The sequence below is a fragment of the Amphiprion ocellaris genome, chromosome 7, assembly GCF_022539595.1.
Source record: "Amphiprion ocellaris isolate individual 3 ecotype Okinawa chromosome 7, ASM2253959v1, whole genome shotgun sequence".
Lineage (NCBI taxonomy): Eukaryota > Metazoa > Chordata > Actinopteri > Pomacentridae > Amphiprion > Amphiprion ocellaris.
Window position 1 is genome coordinate 2940572 of NC_072772.1, and position 21443 is coordinate 2962014.

General features: G+C 40.1%; 3 protein-coding genes and 1 pseudogene across 3 annotated transcripts; all 4 read right to left on the reverse strand.

Annotated features, from left to right (window-relative positions):
* Positions 1-454: 454 nt before the first annotated feature.
* LOC111589109 (extracellular calcium-sensing receptor-like) lies at positions 455-6426 on the reverse strand. The gene is given in 11 exon segments (XM_023299828.3): positions 455-1390; positions 1487-1610; positions 1695-1916; positions 3149-3424; positions 3514-3714; positions 4184-4453; positions 4654-4740; positions 4847-5141; positions 5412-5566; positions 5569-5646; positions 6415-6426. Coding segments are annotated over 11 exon segments (2634 nt in total). The 3' UTR covers positions 455-476.
* Positions 6377-10658, reverse strand: LOC111589110 (extracellular calcium-sensing receptor-like). Its single transcript, XM_023299829.3, has 9 exons — positions 10508-10658; positions 9943-10237; positions 9747-9833; positions 9277-9546; positions 8608-8808; positions 8243-8518; positions 7767-7988; positions 7559-7682; positions 6377-7462 (listed from the first exon to the last, which is right to left on the reverse strand). The coding sequence occupies exons 2-9, from the start codon at positions 10207-10209 to the stop codon at positions 6549-6551; spliced, it is 2361 nt and encodes a 786-aa protein (XP_023155597.3). The 5' UTR covers positions 10210-10237; positions 10508-10658; the 3' UTR covers positions 6377-6548.
* An 814-nt stretch (positions 10659-11472) lies between these two features.
* LOC111578444 (extracellular calcium-sensing receptor-like) lies at positions 11473-20203 on the reverse strand (the record flags this gene model as incomplete). The annotated part of the gene is made up of 16 exons (XM_055012276.1): positions 11473-12558; positions 12655-12778; positions 12863-13084; positions 13339-13614; positions 13704-13904; positions 14377-14646; positions 14847-14933; positions 15043-15337; positions 15608-15842; positions 16705-17613; positions 17710-17833; positions 17918-18139; positions 18463-18738; positions 18828-19028; positions 19653-19922; positions 20123-20203. Coding segments are annotated over 16 exons (4707 nt in total), but the record flags the coding sequence as incomplete, so codon positions are not given.
* On the reverse strand, positions 20145-21164 carry LOC111589100 (extracellular calcium-sensing receptor-like; annotated as a pseudogene).
* Between the last annotated feature and the right edge of the window lie 279 nt (positions 21165-21443).

The following is a 21443-nucleotide window of genomic DNA, read 5'->3' on the forward strand; positions in this document are numbered from 1 at the left end:
TTCCAGGCTGAAGTCTTTTGAAAAGATTTTTTGATATTCTTATAAAGAATTACACTCTCATTTCCTTTCAAGGGTCTTTAGTTCTGAAAGAGACTTCTGGTAGGAGCTGGTCATGTGGCATTTAGTTGGTCCAGTATCCACTTGATGTGAGGTGCAGTCTCTGTCTTATTATGGTCTGCTGCCAAGGGCAGAAACTTCACTTATCTTTGAATTGTAGATAGGTGAAAACTTAGGCTAAGTCTTTCAATGCCCTCTGAATCCTATCAGTCACACGTGTAACAAAAGATCTGTATGACAAAAACATTTCTTAATTGCATAAATGTTCTGTATTATTTACAGAAAAAAAATATTCTGACATTGAAACAGTACTTGTTTGTTATAGAATACCATATTGTGGGCATTTCAAGGACAGTTCACTAATGGATAAATGCAAAATCCATACTGGGTCACACTAGTAAACAATTTAGTTTAAATTTTCATGATTTGACCACTCCTCTGCTCATGATTGCTTTCTTTGTGTTCCTCTCTGGTCTCAGCAGGATTATGTAACATTTGGGTCCAAACAGTGCCACCAGGAGGCCAAAACTGGATGCCAGGATGGCAAAAACTTCCACTGCATCTGCATATTTACCTGGGGAATTGACATAAGCAGGAACAAAGGCCACCCACACAGCACAGAAGATCAGCATGCTGAAAGTGATGAGTTTGGCCTCATTGAAGTTGTCTGGAAGATTCCTGGCCAGAAATGCTAACAAGAAGCTGAGGATGGCCAGTAATCCAATATAACCCAATAACACAGCAAAACCCACAGTGGAACCAACTACACACTCATAAACTATCTTGTCACTGTGATACTGAGTGTTTTTGTGAGGCAGTGGCGATGCCGAGACAATCCACACAACACAGATGGCTGCCTGAATGCAGGTAAGAAGCAAAACTGTTCCTCTCTGCTGCACAGCACCAAACCACTTGAGACTGGCTCCACCTCCTGGCTTGGAGGCCTTGAAAACAGCCAGAACCACCATGGTTTTCACCAGGATGCACGACACACAAAGCACAAAGCTGATCCCAAACGCTGCATGTCTCAGTTGACATGTCCACAGTCTGGGTCGTCCAATGAACAGCAGCGAACACAGGAAGCATAGTTTAAGTGACATCAAAATCAGAAAGCTCAGTTCTGAGTTGTTGGCGCGTACCACAGGTGTGCTGCGATGATGGATGAAAATACCCAGGACAACAGCACAGATAAATGTGCCCAATAATGAGGTACTTGTCAGGCAGATACCCAGAGGCTCATGGTAGGAGAGGAACTCTATTTTCTTAGGAACACAGTGGTCACGCTGGGGACTGGATGCAAAATCCTCTGGACAACTGGTGCACTCCACGGAGTCTAAGAGAAAGAGTTGAAGAAAGTGAGATACATTCTTGTTATTCAGAATACAATCTGTCTTAAGAAAAATAAAGAGAATGAATGACAACCACCCACTGGTCTTATTGCTGATCTTTCCCTCAGAACAAGGGATGCAGTCAAAGCAGCATTCAGGTTCTCCCTTCTTTCTGGCCATACGGGTACCTGGAGGACAACTCTCACTGCACACTGATCGGGGTGGCTACAGGAAAAATTGCATATTGTTATACACTGCCAAGATGTATATATCCAACAAATGAAGAGATGTCTAAGAAGTATAAGTAACCTCTCCAAAGCTCCAGAAGATTTTGTCTTCAAAAAGTGTGAGTTCTTCTCCTTTGGAGGCTGACCTCTTGACCTCACCCACATTCTGAACTTTAGTTCGTCCATCAGGGAGCCACAACCAGTTCATGATGTCATATATTGGCAGGGCATCACCATTCTCATCAAATGAGACTTGATCACCGAATGATGTGGTGAAGTTGACCGTTTGCAAATAATGTACGAGCTACAAATAGGTGATACAAAAAAAAAAAATCAGAAAAAGAATGTGACAGACTAGAGCAGAGGTGTCAAACATGCGGCCCGTGGTCAAAAGCAGCCCAGCAGAGGGTCTGATCTGGCCCGCTGGAAAACTTTGTAAAGTGTTAAAATTACAGAGATGACATTAACTGCAAACTGTAAATTTGTATAACTATAAATTTAAGGTCATTTCTGGACCATGACAAGTTGTTTTGATGCTAAAATAAAATACTGTATTGCTCATTATTCTTTGGTCATTTTGTGTCTCCTTATTGTAATATTTTGTCTTGTTTTTGTTGTTTTTTTGATTGACTTTTGTCTCATGTTTTTGTCATTTTATTTCTGTTTTTTATCGTTTTGTTTTTTTGTCTTGTTTGTGTTGTCAACTTTATGTCATTTTGTTTCTTGCTTTTGACATTTGTTGTCTCATTTGTGTCATTTTTTGTCTCATTTTTGTTTGTCCATTTTTTGAAGCTGTGTAGCTTTTTTTGTCTAATTTTTTCTCTTTTTTGTTTTGTTTTGTGTCGTGTGTCCAATTTTTTTCATTTTCTGTCTCATTTTTGTAATATTTTATCTTGTTTTTTGTTGATTTTTTATTTTGTCTGACTTTCATCATTTTGATCATGAAGTAAAAGACTATATTGTTCAGTTCCAGATACCTGTGACTAAATGTTTTGTGCCTTTGTAGATAAGCTCTGATCTGGACAATGTAAGGTGTAAATGATAAACTGAGGCAAAATATTGCTGAAATTCAAGAGTTTCAGAAATTTTAGGTTGTTGATAATGTTTTGTAAAAGGATAATACCTTGAATGTGAACATTTTCAGAATGTACTGTTTTGCAGTATAACAAAGGAAAAATTTGGAGTGGTCCTTATTTAGGGTCCAAGCACAGAAGGGTTTCTTGTTATTATAGTTTATTATGCTGTGATTTCACTGGTCTGGCCCACTTGAGATCACACTGGGCTAAATGTGGGCTGTGAAGTAAAATGAGTTAGACATCCCTGTACTGGAGGTTTATGTAGGGTAATAAAATCATGGCCTTTTTTCTTTTTCTTTTTTCTTTTCTGTGTAACTGTGAACACATTAAAAACAAGTGTGTGAACAGCTTGACATGATGTGTAAATTTTGGTACAATGGCTCAATCTGACCTGTCTCTATACAAGTTGGTATTACATCTGCCGTAACATGAACAGATGGAGTATAAATTGATATCTCACCTGCCAGGGCTCCATTGTTTGTAAAGTGGTACAGCTGTTTCCACTGAAAGGCCCTCTCCCTGGTGTGCACTGCAGCATGTCATCAAGGGCGTATGCCAGAGCATACACAGCCTTGTAAATATTGTACTCAGGCCTGAGGTTTGAAAGATCCAAGAACTCTGTCTCCACATTTTCAATATCTTCTTCTCCAGTGCAAAGTGCTCCTCCAGCTTCCACCCAACCTGCTGGAGGTGGAGGGAATCTGCACTGAAATATGAACTCCCAATACTGTCTCACCTGAAACATTAAAAGGTAAAAAGCATCCAGGAATTACAATGTATTTTTATGTATCACTCATGTAAACGACTGTCAGGTTGAAGTCCTACCATGTTATTTTCATAGTTGTTACTGTGATCAGGACGTATTTGTAACAGGAACTCCCTGAGTCCTGGCATTTCTCCTCGACGGATGGCGATGCCCAGTGTGCCGCCGAGGTACGGCATCAGACGAGGAGTTTGGAGCACAGCAGCTGCAGTCCAGGCTTCACTGGCAATCCACTGCAGGCCTGTTACATTCTGTTGCACCACCTGTATATTACATTACAAAACGTAGATATTACACTTTTACATTTTTACACTTTTGTCTGCTGCCTGGAAATTTGTTTTGACATACAAGTACGGAAAAAAAGAGAAAATTTTTGCAAGACACATTTATGAGTTGTAGAAATGCAACACTAAAAGTTACAACAAGATCAAGTTGATTGCAAGCTCCCCTCTGTAAACTAAGCAATTCAATCTAACTATGACAATCACTTCATCATATATTTTGTTTTAGAGGAATGATATTTTTCTGTACACACACTGCTGGAATACTATATATACGGAGGATCACATCTAATAATTATCAGCAGAGAAGAGAAATGTGGCGGTGAAAATGAAACTGATATGACATGATTTTAGTCTGTGAAACTGGACTCACACAAATGAATGAACAAAGTACATTGATTATACATATGAACATCCTCGGTTTGTATATAATATCATAATTAACTCTAACCTCTTCCATTAGGGGTATCATTTGGCCCTCATGTACAAATGCCATGACCACACGAGCTGTTGATGTCTTTATCAAATGCACAATCTTCCTGAGTTCATTTGGGTCACCATCCCAGGGCAAAACCTGCAGGTAGGCCAGACAACCTGCACCAGACTGAGTCAGGTCAGACTGGAAGGACTGGGCAACATGGAGTCCATAATCATCATCAGTGACTAGCAGCCCTACCCACGTCCAGTCAAAGTGCTTTAGAATCTGAATCATAGCACGAACCTGAGGGGACAAATTGGCATGTAGGGATTAGTGTGAAGGTTAGAATAGTCTTGAAATATACAACTAGGTTCAGTCATGGGGAAATACACATTCATTCTGTAGATCTTCTCAGTAAATCAGTCTTAATTAAGATTAATGATAAGAAAAAGCAAAGAAAATTCAACTAAAACAGATGCATTTATAAATCTCAAGTGTTTCACCTGGAAAGCATCACTCGGGATGGTTCTAAAGAAAGATGGAAACCGCTGTCGATCACTTAGACAGGAACAAGTGGCAAAATAACTCACCTGTAAAGAAACTCAGACTCAGTCAGAATGGTTTCATATTTCTACATGTCACATTTGAAGACAAATCAAATCAAATACAATAATACACAAGATTGATGAAACTCACAATAGGCATTCTGAATAAACCCAGCACATTAGAGGTGGCAATTGTAAATGTTGAGAAGGAGTCACCCACAATCCCCAGGACTGGAAGTGTCCCTAAACACTTCTCCTGAAGTGGAAACTGCTCCTCTTGACCACTTGCCAGTGACAAAGCACCGCTGAGCCCGATGACAAGTGCACCACAATTATCATACATAGTGTATCCCAGAGTCAGATTAGGCAGCAGGTTGGAGTTCTTGTTGATCTCATCAACAGCAAAGGCCATGGTCATTGCTTGCCTGAACCCTAAAATATCAAAGCTAACACACAAAATGCCATTATCAGCTATTGAAATGTAACATGTCACAGTCAAATAAAGCATTAAAAAATAAAAAAGCATTAATAATGCATCAGACAATATACATATACAGCTGTATTTTAATATTTATTATTAAGAGTATTGCTAAAACATTTACAATTGCCATATAAGAATCATATTTCATCTGCACAGTGTGCTGCACTCTGAATGCTGTGAACATTCAGCGTAGTGCACAGATCCATGCTGTGTGCTGTTTGTGTCAGATACTCACCCTTTGCAGCGGGGCTCTTCTCCCTCTGAGGAAAATGTCAGCTCAGGAAAAACAGAGGTGAAGTGGACTTCAAACAGCCCACCCAGAAGCACATCACCGGGCTTGTGCACTTCATTAAGATAAAACTTCCTCCGTAATTTACAAAATGAGGCACGAGAATAAGGCATAAAGCAGACAAGAAAGACACCCAAGAGCAGATATGTATTAAATAAAGAACCCATAACTGTCCTCCTCTCTTTGCACGTTTACATTCTTCACTCAAGGTGACTTAATTTTATATGCACGACTACGTCATCAATTTAGTGCACGTTTTCCATCAGTGCTTATTCTTTCATGCAGCCAATCAGGGCAAGAGCTGTGAGAGATGGACACAATGCATTTATTAACTCAATTATGTTAATATTAACCATAATTAAATATAAATATGCTAAATACTAGTATGTTCTGTAATTACTTGTAATTGTGTTCATCCCTTATTTGCATCTTGTAAAATTAAAACCCTTTTTAGGTGTATTTGGAAATATTTTAGAAATGGCTGAACAATGATCACAACATAACCTTGATAATACTGTAGCTGATTTTGAGCAGATTCAACTTAAAAATGTAATCTTCTCTGTTGATTTTAGAATCTGAGTGAAGGGAACGTGTTTTTAAGTTTCCCTGCTGCCTTAAAAAATATGAGCCATTTCTGACTGAGTTCGTACAAATACAATCTTAGCTCCCTAATAATTTTAGTTTTACGAAACAAAGGTTGTCCTGTTATGGGGCACTGATTCCAGTAGAAAACACAACTAGAAAAGCTGTCATACTTCACTCTGGAGCAACATCAACAGATACTTTGCACTATTCTTACAATGAATGTATGAGTTTCAAGCTACTTCTCTGGTGTCAGACACTGGTGGAAACTGAGAAAAAGTTTTTCAAATATTATCATCAGGCACAAAAAGCAGAGATAAAACAAGAACCCCTTTCATACAAACATTTCTTTATTGCATTTACTGACTGCCAGATGCATTCCTTGTGGACAGACATTTTTAATCTTGAAAAGAACTTTTCTTATTATTGTACATTGATTAATGGACAGATCTCAACTGAAATAATTCAAACAACGTTGACCATTTAACTGTTACTGCTACTTTATGATTTAGAGGTGGCTCGACCCATGATTGCTTTCTTTGTGTTCCTCTCTGGTCTCAGCAGGATTATGTAACATTTGGGTCCAAACAGTGCCACCAGGAGGCCAAAACTGGATGCCAGGATGGCAAAAACTTCCACTGCATCTGCATATTTACCTGGGGAGTTGACATAAGCAGGAACAAAGGCCACCCACACAGCACAGAAGATCAGCATGCTGAAAGTGATGAGTTTGGCCTCATTGAAGTTGTCTGGAAGATTCCTGGCCAGAAATGCTAACAGGAAGCTGAGGATGGCCAGTAATCCAATATAACCCAATAACACAGCAAAACCCACAGTGGAACCAACTACACACTCATAAACTATCTTGTCACTGTGATACTGAGTGTTTTTGTGAGGCAGTGGCGATGCCGAGACAATCCACACAACACAGATGGCTGCCTGAATGCAGGTAAGAAGCAAAACTGTTCCTCTCTGCTGCACAGCACCAAACCACTTGAGACTGGCTCCACCTCCTGGCTTGGAGGCCTTGAAAACAGCCAGAACCACCATGGTTTTCACCAGGATGCACGACACACAAAGCACAAAGCTGATCCCAAATGCTGCATGTCTCAGTTGACATGTCCACAGTCTGGGTCGTCCAATGAACAGCAGCGAACACAGGAAGCATAGTTTAAGTGACATCAAAATCAGAAAGCTCAGTTCTGAGTTGTTGGCGCGTACCACAGGTGTGCTGCGATGATGGATGAAAATACCCAGGACAACAGCACAGATCAATGTGCCCAATAATGAGGTACTTGTCAGGCAGATACCCAGAGGCTCATGGTAGGAGAGGAACTCTATTTTCTTAGGAACACAGTGGTCACGCTGGGGACTGGATGCAAAATCCTCTGGACAACTGGTGCATTCCACGGAGTCTAAGAGAAAGAGTTGAAGAAAGTGAGATACATTCTTGTTATTCAGAATACAACCTGTCTTAAGAAAAATAAAGAGAATGAATGACAACCACCCACTGGTCTTATTGCTGATCTTTCCCTCAGAACAAGGGATGCAGTCAAAGCAGCATTCAGGTTCTCCCTTCTTTCTGGCCATACGGGTACCTGGAGGACAACTCTCACTGCACACTGATCGGGGTGGCTACAGGAAAAATTGCATATTGTTATACACTGCCAAGATGTATATATCCAACAAATGAAGAGATGTCTAAGAAGTATAAGTAACCTCTCCAAAGCTCCAGAAGATTTTGTCTTCAAAAAGTGTGAGTTCTTCTCCTTTGGAGGCTGACCTCTTGACCTCACCCACATTCTGAACTTTAGTTCGTCCATCAGGGAGCCACAACCAGTTCATGATGTCATATATTGGCAGGGCATCACCATTCTCATCAAATGAGACTTGATCACCGAATGATGTGGTGAAGTTGACCGTTTGCAAATAATGTACGAGCTACAAATAGGTGATACAAAAAAATAAATCAGAAAAAGAATGTGACAAAACCCTTCCCAAAAGAAGTTTATGTGGCTGTCAATGAAATCATGATTTGCTCTTTCTGTCTCATTGTGAACACGTTAAGACAACGCTTGAACAGCTTGACATAATGTGTAAATTTTGGTACAATGGCTCAATCTGACCTGTCTCTATACAAGTTGGTATTACATCTGCCGTAACATGAACAGATGGAGTATAAACTGATATCTCACCTGCCAGGGCTCCATTGTTTGTAAAGTGGTACAGCTGTTTCCACTGAAAGGCCCTCTCCCTGGTGTGCACTGCAGCATGTCATCAAGGGCGTATGCCAGAGCATACACAGCCTTGTAAATATTGTACTCAGGCCTGAGGTTGGAAAGATCCAAGAACTCTGTCTCCACATTTTCAATATCTTCTTCTCCAGTGCAAAGTGCTCCTCCAGCTTCCACCCAACCTGCTGGAGGTGGAGGGAATCTGCACTGAAATATGAACTCCCAATACTGTCTCACCTGAAACATTAAAAGGTAAAAAGCATCCAGGAATTACAATGTATTTTTATGTATCACTCATGTAAACGACTGTCAGGTTGAAGTCCTACCATGTTATTTTCATAGTTGTTACTGTGATCAGGACGTATTTGTAACAGGAACTCCCTGAGTCCTGGCATTTCTCCTCGACGGATGGCGATGCCCAGTGTGCCGCCGAGGTACGGCATCAGACGAGGAGTTTGGAGCACAGCTGCTGCAGTCCAGGCTTCACTGGCAATCCACTGCAGGCCTGTTACATTCTGTTGCACCACCTGTATATTACATTACAAAACATATATATCTGTTACACTTTTCTTTACAAAACTACAGTTTAGTTTACAGCAAATATTGAACTGTCTGCAACAGTTCTACTCCCTGTAATGTCTTTTTTTTACACGTGTACCCAACTCTTTCCTTTTAAGAGAGTGTCTTTCCAAGACACGTCATTTTATAAACACACATCTGAATCTATATTAAAAATTGAGTCATTATAAAATAAATTAAGTAAGAAGCGCTGTTTTTGTGTGCATTGAATTGTGCATGATTTATGAGTTGTCGAAATGTGAAAAGAAATATGAAAAGCTGTTTGTGATAAAAAAAAAAGGTCTTGAATCTTTAATATTGAACCAACATGATTTTAGTCTGTGAAAATTGATAAAAACAGACATATGAGCAAAATCATGCCTGTTGTACTTCTTAAAACTTTTGATTTGTATATAATATCATATTTTAACTCTAACCTCTTCCATTAGGGGTATCATTTGGCTTTCATGTACAAATGCCATGACCACACGAGCTGTTGATGTCTTTATCAAATGCACAATCTTCCTGAGTTCATTTGGGTCACCATCCCAGGGCAAAACCTGCAGGTAGGCCAGACAACCTGCACCAGACTGAGTCAGGTCAGACTGGAAGGACTGGGCAGCATGGAATCCATAATCATCATCTGAGATCAGCAGCCCTACCCACGTCCAGTCAAAGTGCTTTAGAATCTGAATCATAGCACGAACCTGAGGGGACAAATTGGCATGTAGGGATTAGTGTGAAGGTTAGAATAGTCTTGAACTATACAACTAGGTTCAATCATGGGGAAATACACATTCATTCTGTAGATCTTCTCAGTAAATCAGTCTTAATTAAGATTAATGATAAGAAAAAGCAAAGAAAATTCAACTAAAACAGATGCATTTACAAATCTCAAGTGTTTCACCTGGAAAGCATCACTCGGGATGGTTCTAAAGAAAGATGGAAACCGCTGTCGATCACTTAGACAGGAACAAGTGGCAAAATAACTCACCTGTAAAGAAACTCAGACTCAGTCAGAATGGTTTCATATTTCAACAACATGTCACATTTGAAGACAAATCAAATCAAATACAATAATACACAAGATTGATGAAACTCACAATAGGCATTCTGAATAAACCCAGCACATTAGAGGTGGCAATTGTAAATGTTGAGAAGGAGTCACCCACAATCCCCAGGACTGGAAGTGTCCCTAAACACTTCTCCTGAAGTGGAAACTGCTCCTCTTGACCACTTGCCAGTGACAAAGCACCGCTGAGCCCGATGACAAGTGCACCACAATTATCATACATAGTGTATCCCAGAGTCAGATTAGGCAGCAGGTTGGAGTTCTTGTTGATCTCATCAACAGCAAAGGCCATGGTCATTGCTTGCCTGAACCCTAAAATATCAAAGCTAACACACAAAATGCCATTATCAGCTATTGAAATGTAACATGTCACAGTCAAATAAAGCATTAAAAAATAAAAAAGCATTAATAATGCATCAGACAATATACATATACAGCTGTATTTTAATATTTATTATTAAGAGTATTGCTAAAACATTCACAATTGCCATATAAGAATCATATTTCATCTGCACAGTGTGCTGCACTCTGAATGCTGTGAACATTCAGCGTAGTGCACAGATCCATGCTGTGTGCTGTTTGTGTCAGATACTCACCCTTTGCAGCGGGGCTCTTCTCCCTCTGAGGAAAATGTCAGCTCAGGAAAAACAGAGGTGAAGTGGACTTCAAACAGCCCACCCAGAAGCACATCACCGGGCTTGTGCACTTCATTAAGATAAAACTTCCTCCGTAATTTACAAAATGAGGCACGAGAACAAGGCATAAAGCAGACAAGAAAGACACCCAAGAGCAGATATGTATTAAATAAAGAACCCATAACTGTCCTCCTCCCTTTGCACGTTTACATTATTCACTCGAGGTGACTTAATTTTATATGCACGACTACGTCATCAATTTAGTGCACGTTTTCCATCAGTGCTTATTCTTTCATGCAGCCAATCAGGGCAAGAGCTGTGAGAGATGGACACAATGCATTTATTAACTCAATTATGTCAATATTAACCATAATTAAATATAAATATGCTAAATACTAGTATGTTCTGTAATTACTTGTAATTGTGTTCATCCCTTATTTGCATCTTGTAAAATTAAAACCCTTTTTAGGTGTATTTGGAAATATTTTAGAAATGGCTGAACAATGATCACAACATAACCTTGATAATACTGTAGCTGATTTTGAGCAGATTCAACTTAAAAATGTAATCTTCTCTGTTGATTTTAGAATCTGAGTGAAGGGAACGTGTTTTTAAGTTTCCCTGCTGCCTTAAAAAATATGAGCCATTTCTGACTGAGTTCGTACAAATACAATCTTAGCTCCCTAATAATTTTAGTTTTACGAAACAAAGGTTGTCCTGTTATGGGGCACTGATTCCAGTAGAAAACACAACTAGAAAAGCTGTCATACTTCACTCTGGAGCAACATCAACAGATACTTTGCACTATTCTTACAATGAATGTATGAGTTTCAAGCTACTTCTCTGGTGTCAGACACTGGTGGAAACTGAGAAAAAGTTTTTCAAATATTATCATCAGGCACAAAAAGCAGAGATAAAACAAGAACCCCTTTCATACAAACATTTCTTTATTGCATTTACTGACTGCCAGATGCATTCCTTGTGGACAGACATTTTTAATCTTGAAAAGAACTTTTCTTATTATTGTACATTGATTAATGGACAGATCTCAACTGAAATAATTCAAACAACGTTGACCATTTAACTGTTACTGCTACTTTATGATTTAGAGGTGGCTCGACCCATGATTGCTTTCTTTGTGTTCCTCTCTGGTCTCAGCAGGATTATGTAACATTTGGGTCCAAACAGTGCCACCAGGAGGCCAAAACTGGATGCCAGGATGGCAAAAACTTCCACTGCATCTGCATATTTACCTGGGGAGTTGACATAAGCAGGAACAAAGGCCACCCACACAGCACAGAAGATCAGCATGCTGAAAGTGATGAGTTTGGCCTCATTGAAGTTGTCTGGAAGATTCCTGGCCAGAAATGCTAACAGGAAGCTGAGGATGGCCAGTAATCCAATATAACCCAATAACACAGCAAAACCCACAGTGGAACCAACTACACACTCATAAACTATCTTGTCACTATGATACTGAGTGTTTTTGTGAGGCAGTGGCGATGCCGAGACAATCCACACAACACAGATGGCTGCCTGAATGCAGGTAAGAAGCAAAACTGTTCCTCTCTGCTGCACAGCACCAAACCACTTGAGACTGGCTCCACCTCCTGGCTTGGAGGCCTTGAAAACAGCCAGAACCACCATGGTTTTCACCAGGATGCACGACACACAAAGCACAAAGCTGATCCCAAACGCTGCATGTCTCAGTTGACATGTCCACAGTCTGGGTCGTCCAATGAACAGCAGTGAACACAGGAAGCATAGTTTAAGTGACATCAAAATCAGAAAGCTCAGTTCTGAGTTGTTGGCGCGTACCACAGGTGTGCTGCGATGATGGATGAAAATACCCAGGACAACAGCACAGATCAATGTGCCCAATAATGAGGTACTTGTCAGGCAGATACCCAGAGGCTCATGGTAGGAGAGGAACTCTATTTTCTTAGGAACACAGTGGTCACGCTGGGGACTGGATGCAAAATCCTCTGGACAACTGGTGCATTCCACGGAGTCTAAGAGAAAGAGTTGAAGAAAGTGAGATACATTCTTGTTATTCAGAATACAACCTGTCTTAAGAAAAATAAAGAGAATGAATGACAACCACCCACTGGTCTTATTGCTGATCTTTCCCTCAGAACAAGGGATGCAGTCAAAGCAGCATTCAGGTTCTCCCTTCTTTCTGGCCATACGGGTACCTGGAGGACAACTCTCACTGCACACTGATCGGGGTGGCTACAGGAAAAATTGCATATTGTTATACACTGCCAAGATGTATATATCCAACAAATGAAGAGATGTCTAAGAAGTATAAGTAACCTCTCCAAAGCTCCAGAAGATTTTGTCTTCAAAAAGTGTGAGTTCTTCTCCTTTGGAGGCTGACCTCTTGACCTCACCTACATTCTGAACTTTAGTTCGTCCATCAGGGAGCCACAACCAGTTCATGATGTCATATATTGGCAGGGCATCACCATTCTCATCAAATGAGACTTGATCACCGAATGATGTGGTGAAGTTGACCGTTTGCAAATAATGTACGAGCTACAAATAGGTGATACAAAAAAATAAATCAGAAAAAGAATGTGACAAAACCCTTCCCAAAAGAAGTTTATGTGGCTGTCAATGAAATCATGATTTGCTCTTTCTGTCTCATTGTGAACACGTTAAGACAACGCTTGAACAGCTTGACATGATGTGTAAATTTTGGTACAATGGCTCAATCTGACCTGTCTCTATACAAGTTGGTATTACATCTGCCGTAACATGAACAGATGGAGTATAAATTGATATCTCACCTGCCAGGGCTCCATTGTTTGTAAAGTGGTACAGCTGTTTCCACTGAAAGGCCCTCTCCCTGGTGTGCACTGCAGCATGTCATCAAGGGCGTATGCCAGAGCATACACAGCCTTGTACACATTGTACTCAGCCCTGAGGTTGGAAAGATCCAAGAACTCTGTCTCCACAGTTTCAATATCTTCTTCTCCAGTGCAAAGTGCTCCTCCAGCTTCCACCCAACCTGCTGGAGGTGGAGGGAATCTGCACTGAAATATGAACTCCCAATACTGTCTCACCTGAAACATTAAAAGGTAAAAAGCATCCAGGAATTACAATGTATTTTTATGTATCACTCATGTAAACGACTGTCAGGTTGAAGTTCTACCATGTTATTTTCATAGTTGTTACTGTGATCAGGACGTATTTGTAACAGGAACTCCCTGAGTCCTGGCATTTCTCCTCGACGGATGGCGATGCCCAGTGTGCCGCCGAGGTACGGCATCAGACGAGGAGTTTGGAGCACAGCAGCTGCAATCCAGGCTTCACTGGCAATCCACTGCAGGCCTGTTACATTCTGTTGCACCACCTGTATATTACATTACAAAACATATATATCTGTTACACATTTCTTTACAAAACTACAGTTTAGTTTACAGCAAATATTGAACTGTCTGCAACAGTTCTACTCCCTGTAATGTCTTTTTTTTTTTACACGTGTACCCAACTCTTTCCTTTTAAGAGAGTGTCTTTCCAAGACACGTCATTTTATAAACACACATCTGAATCTATATTAAAAATTGAGTCATTATAAAATAAATTAAGTAAGAAGCGCTGTTTTTGTGTGCATTGAATTGTGCATGATTTATGAGTTGTCGAAATGTGAAAAGAAAAATGAAAAGCTGTTTGTGATTAAAAAAAAAAGGTCTTGAATCTTTAATATTGAACCAACATGATTTTAGTCTGTGAAAATTGATAAAAACAGACATATGAGCAAAATCATGCCTGTTGTACTTCTTAAAACTTTTGATTTGTATATAATATCATGCTTTAAATCTAACCTCTTCCATTAGGGGTATCATTTGGCCCTCATGTACAAATGCCATGACCACATGAGCTGTTGATGTCTTTATCAAATGCACAATCTTCCTGAGTTCATTTGGGTCACCATCCCAGGGCAAAACCTGCAGGTAGGCCAGACAACCTGCACCAGACTGAGTCAGGTCAGACTGGAAGGACTGGGCAGCATGGAATCCATAATCATCATCTGAGATCAGCAGCCCTACCCACGTCCAGTCAAAGTGCTTTAGAATCTGAATTATAGCACGAACCTGAGGGGACAAATTGGCATGTAGGGATTAGTGTGAAGGTTAGAATAGTCTTGAACTATACAACTAGGTTCAATCATGGGTAAATACACATTCATTCTGTAGATCTTCTCAGTAAATCAGTCTTAATTAAGATTAATGATAAGAAAAAGCAAAGAAAATTCAACTAAAACAGATGCATTTACAAATCTCAAGTGTTTCACCTGGAAAGCATCACTCGGGATGGTTCTAAAGAAAGATGGAAACCGCTGTCGATCACTTAGACAGGAACAAGTGGCAAAATAACTCACCTGTAAAGAAACTCAGACTCAGTCAGAATGGTTTCATATTTCAACAACATGTCACATTTGAAGACAAATCAAATCAAATACAATAATACACAAGATTGATGAAACTCACAATAGGCATTCTGAATAAACCCAGCACATTGGAGGTGGCAATTGTAAATGTTGAGAAGGGGTCACCCACAATCCCCAGGACTGGAAGTGTCCCTAAACACTTCTCCTGAAGTGGAAACTGCTCCTCTTGACCACTTGCCAGTGACAAAGCACCGCTGAGCCCGATGACAAGTGCACCACAATTATCATACATAGTGTATCCCAGAGTCAGATTAGGCAGCAGGTTGGAGTTCTTGTTGATCTCATCAACAGCAAAGGCCATGGTCATTGCTTGCCTGAACCCTAAAATATCAAAGCTAACACACAAAATGCCATTATCAGCTATTGAAATGTAACATGTCACAGTCAAATAAAGCATTAAAAAATAAAAAAGCATTAATAATGCATCAGACAATATACATATACAGCTGTATTTTAATATTTATTATTAAGAGTATTGCTAAAACATTCACAATTGCCATATAAGAATCATATTTCATCTGCACAGTGTGCTGCACTCTGAATGCTGTGAACATTCAGCGTAGTGCACAGATCCATGCTGTGTGCTGTTTGTGTCAGATACTCACCCTTTGCAGCGGGGCTCTTCTCCCTCTGAGGAAAATGTCAGCTCAGGAAAAACAGAGGTGAAGTGGACTTCAAACAGCCCACCCAGAAGCACATCACCGGGCTTGTGCACTTCATTAAGATAAAACTTCCTCCGTAATTTACAAAATGAGGCACGAGAACAAGGCATAAAGCAGACAAGAAAGACACCCAAGAGCAGATATGTATTAAATAAAGAACCCATAACTGTCCTCCTCCCTTTGCACATGTTTTTATTCTTCTCTTGAGGTTACCTAATTGTGTATGCATGGCTACGTCATCACTTTAGAGCACGTGATTTCCATCAGTGCTTATTCTTTCATGTGGCCAATCAGGGCAAGAGCTGTGAGGGATGGATATTATATTTATTTTTACTGACATACCAAAATGTTGGCACTGTCCCCTTCACTGCTATCACAATGTATGTTTCCCCTTTTGTGGGATTAATAAAGGCTAATCTAATCATTACACACATCACGCAATACCTGGTCCATGATTTAAAAATCAAGCATTTGATTGAACCTGCCCATCAAGTATGAGATTTAATAAGCCTTTCAGACATTGTATTTAGCTTTGGGTGGTTGTAAATGGTATTTCTTCACAAGCTGGAGAGAGGATCTCAATTATGTTGTCACATCGATCTTTCATTACTGTTTATTCATGAAATCGAGCCACTTACAAAAGCTCAAGCCCTCAACAGCACATCAAGGCTCACCATATCAATCTAGGAGCAATATCACAATATAATATTGTACGGTTTGTTTCAAATCGATAAACGTCGCATCATTTTTCAATGAATGTATAAGGTTCAAGCTACTTTTCCAGTGTCACAGACTGGTAGAAACTGAGAAAAAGTTTTTCAAATATTATCATCAGGCCAATAGCCAATAATAAAACAAGAAACCCTTTGACGCAAACATTTCTTTATTGTTTTTTACTGACTGCCAGATGTATTCTTTGTAGACAGACCTTTTAAAAGTTGAGAAGAGGGTAACCTATTGTTGTACACTGATTAATGGACAGATCTCAACTGAAATAATTCAAACAACGTTGACCATTTAACTGTTACTGCTACTTTATGATTTAGAGGTGGCTCGACCCATGATTGCTTTCTTTGTGTTCCTCTCTGGTCTCAGCAGGATTATGTAACATTTGGGTCCGAACAGTGCCACCAGGAGGCCAAAACTGGATGCCAGGATGGCAAAAACTTCCACTGCATCTGCATATTTACCTGGGGAGTTGACATAAGCAGGAACAAAGGCCACCCACACAGCACAGAAGATCAGCATGCTGAAAGTGATGAGTTTGGCCTCATTGAAGTTGTCTGGAAGATTCCTGGCCAGAAATGCTAACAGGAAGCTGAGGATGGCCAGTAATCCAATATAACCCAATAACACAGCAAAACCCACAGTGGAACCAACTACACACTCATAAACTATCTTGTCACTGTGATACTGAGTGTTTTTGTGAGGCAGTGGCGATGCCGAGACAATCCACACAACACAGATGGCTGCCTGAATGCAGGTAAGAAGCAAAACTGTTCCTCTCTGCTGCACAGCACCAAACCACTTGAGACTGGCTCCACCTCCTGGCTTGGAGGCCTTGAAAACAGCCAGAACCACCATGGTTTTCACCAGGATGCACGACACACAAAGCACAAAGCTGATCCCAAAGGCTGCATGTCTCAGTTGACATGTCCACAGTCTGGGTCGTCCAATGAACAGCAGCGAACACAGGAAGCATAGTTTAAGTGACATCAAAATCAGAAAGCTCAGTTCTGAGTTGTTGGCGCGTACCACAGGTGTGCTGCGATGATGGATGAAAATACCCAGGACAACAGCACAGATCAATGTGCCCAATAATGAGGTACTTGTCAGGCAGATACCCAGAGGCTCATGGTAGGAGAGGAACTCTATTTTCTTAGGAACACAGTGGTCACGCTGGGGACTGGATGCAAAATCCTCTGGACAACTGGTGCACTCCACGGAGTCTAAGAGAAAGAGTTGAAGAAAGTGAGATACATTCTTGTTATTCAGAATACAATCTGTCTTAAGAAAAATAAAGAGAATGAATGACAACCACCCACTGGTCTTATTGCTGATCTTTCCCTCAGAACAAGGGATGCAGTCAAAGCAGCATTCAGGTTCTCCCTTCTTTCTGGCCATACGGGTACCTGGAGGACAACTCTCACTGCACACTGATCGGGGTGGCTACAGGAAAAATTGCATATTGTTATACACTGCCAAGATGTATATATCCAACAAATGAAGAGATGTCTAAGAAGTATAAGTAACCTCTCCAAAGCTCCAGAAGATTTTGTCTTCAAAAAGTGTGAGTTCTTCTCCTTTGGAGGCTGACCTCTTGACCTCACCCACATTCTGAACTTTAGTTCGTCCATCAGGGAGCCACAACCAGTTCATGATGTCATATATTGGCAGGGCATCACCATTCTCATCAAATGAGACTTGATCACCGAATGATGTGGTGAAGTTGACCGTTTGCAAATAATGTACGAGCTACAAATAGGTGATACAAAAAAATAAATCAGAAAAAGAATGTGACAAAACCCTTCCCAAAAGAAGTTTATGTGGCTGTCAATGAAATCATGATTTGCTCTTTCTGTCTCATTGTGAACACGTTAAGACAACGCTTGAACAGCTTGACATGATGTGTAAATTTTGGTACAATGGCTCAATCTGACCTGTCTCTATACAAGTTGGTATTACATCTGCCGTAACATGAACAGAAGAAGAACATGAACAGAAGAAATGATAGGGCACAGGAACCAGGTAAAAAAAAAAAAAAAAAAAAAAAAGCAGAGTGCAAACTGATATCTCACCTGCCAGGGCTCCATTGTTTGTAAAGTGGTACAGCTGTTTCCACTGAAAGGCCCTCTCCCTGGTGTGCACTGCAGCATGTCATCAAGGGCGTATGCCAGAGCATACACAGCCTTGTACACATTGTACTCAGCCCTGAGGTTGGAAAGATCCAAGAACTCTGTCTCCACATTTTCAATATCTTCTTCTCCAGTGCAAAGTGCTCCTCCAGCTTCCACCCAACCTGCTGGAGGTGGAGGGAATCTGCACTGAAATATGAACTCCCAATACTGTCTCACCTGAAACATTAAAAGGTAAAAAGCATCCAGGAATTACAATGTATCTTTATGTATCACTCATGTAAACGACTGTCAGGTTGAAGTCCTACCATGTTATTTTCATAGTTGTTACTGTGATCAGGACGTATTTGTAACAGGAACTCCCTGAGTCCTGGCATTTCTCCTCGACGGATGGCGATGCCCAGTGTGCCGCCGAGGTACGGCATCAGACGAGGAGTTTGGAGCACAGCAGCTGCAATCCAGGCTTCACTGGCAATCCACTGCAGGCCTGTTACATTCTGTTGCACCACCTGTATATTACATTACAATACATATATATATGTTACACATTTCTTTAAAAAAACTACAGTTTAGTTTACAGCAAATATTGAACTGTCTGCAACATTTCTTTTCTCTGTAATGTGTTTTTTCATATGGTTACCCCTTATTTTTTTTTTTAACAAGAGTATGTTTCCAAGACACGTCATTTTACATAAGCACGTCTGAATCTAAATTGAATATAAAAAATGATCACTGTAAAATGAATTAAATAACAGTCACTGTTGTTGTGTGTAGTGAATTGTGCATGATTGATGAGTTGTAGAAATGCAAAACTAAATGTTACAAGATCAAGTTGGATGTCAGCTCCCTTCTAAAAGCAATTCAGTCCAATTATTAGAATCATTTCATCGTCTATTTTGTTTTCAGTAAATGATATTTTTCTGGTCACACACTCTGCTTGAACATTATATGTACAGAGGATCACATGTGATAATTATCACCAGGGAACAGAAATGTCATGCTGAAAACGAAACTAATAATAACCAACATGTTTTCAGTCTGTGAAACTGGACTCACACAAATATATGAACAAAATATTTGTTGTACATCTGAACATCCTCAGTTTGTATATAATATCATATTTTAACTCTAACCTCTTCCATTAGGGGTATCATTTGGCTTTCATGTACAAATGTCACAAGCACACGAGCTGTTGATGTCTTTATCAAATGAACAATCTTCCTGAGTTCATTTGGGTCACCATCCCAGGGCAAAACCTGCAGGTAGGCCAGACAACCTGCACCAGACTGAGTCAGGTCAGACTGGAAGGACTGGGCAGCATGGAATCCATAATCATCATCTGAGATCAGCAGCCCTACCCACGTCCAGTCAAAGTGCTTTAGAATCTGAATCATAGCACGAACCTGAGGGGACAAATTGGCATGTAGGGATTAGTGTGAAGGTTAGAATAGTCTTGAACTATACAACTAGGTTCAATCATGGGGAAATACACATTCATTCTGTAGATCTTCTCAGTAAATCAGTCTTAATTAGGATTAATGATAAGAAAAAGCAAAGAAAATTCAACTAAAACAGATGCATTTGCAAATCTCAAGTGTTTCACCTGGAAAGCATCACTCGGGATGGTTCTAAAGAAAGATGGAAACCGCTGTCGATCACTTAGACAGGAACAAGTGGCAAAATAACTCACCTGTAAAGAAACTCAGACTCAGTCAGAATGGTTTCATATTTCCACGTCACATTTGAAGACAAATCAAATCAAATACAATAATATACAAGATTGATGAAACTCACAATAGGCATTCTGAATAAACCCAGCACATTAGCGGTTGCAATTGTAAATGTTGAGAAGGAGTCACCCACAATCCCCAGGACTGGAAGTGTCCCTAAACACTTCTCCTGAAGTGGAAACTGCTCCTCTTGACCACTTGCCAGTGACAAAGCACCGCTGAGCCCGATGACAAGTGCACCACAATTATCATACATAGTGTATCCCAGAGTCACATTAGGCAGCAGGTTGGAGTTCTTGTTGATCTCATCAACAGCAAAGGCCATGGTCATTGCTTGCCTGAACCTTAAAGTATCAAAGCTAACACACAAAATGCCATTATCAGCTATTGAAATGTAACATGTCACAGTCAAATAAAGCATTAAAAAATAAAAAAGCATTAATAATGCATCAGACAATATACATATACAGCTGTATTTTAATATTTATTATTAAGAGTATTGCTAAAACATTCACAATTGCCATATAAGAATCATATTTCATCTGCACAGTGTGCTGCACTCTGAATGCTGTGAACATTCAGCGTAGTGCACAGATCCATGCTGTGTGCTGTTTGTGTCAGATACTCACCCTTTGCAGCGGGGCTCTTCTCCCTCTGAGGAAAATGTCAGCTCAGGAAAAACAGAGGTGAAGTGGACTTCAAACAGCCCACCCAGAAGCACATCACCGGGCTTGTGCACTTCATTAAGATAAAACTTCCTCCGTAATTTACAAAATGAGGCACGAGAATAAGGCATAAAGCAGACAAGAAAGACACCCAAGAGCAGATATGTATTAAATAAAGAACCCATAACTGTCCTCCTCCCTTTGCACATGTTTTTATTCTTCTTTTGAGGTTACCTAATTGTGTATGCATGGCTACGTCATCACTTTAGAGCACGTGATTTCCATCAGTGCTTATTCTTTCATGCGGCCAATCAGGGCAAGAGCTGTGAGGGATGGATATTATATTTATTTTTACTGACATACCAAAATGTTGGCACTGTCCCCTTCACTGCTATCACAATGTATGTTTCCCCTTTTGTGGGATTAATAAAGGCTAATCTAATCATTACACACATCACGCAATACCTGGTCCATGATTTAAAAATCAAGCATTTGATTGAACCTGCCCATCAAGTATGAGATTTAATAA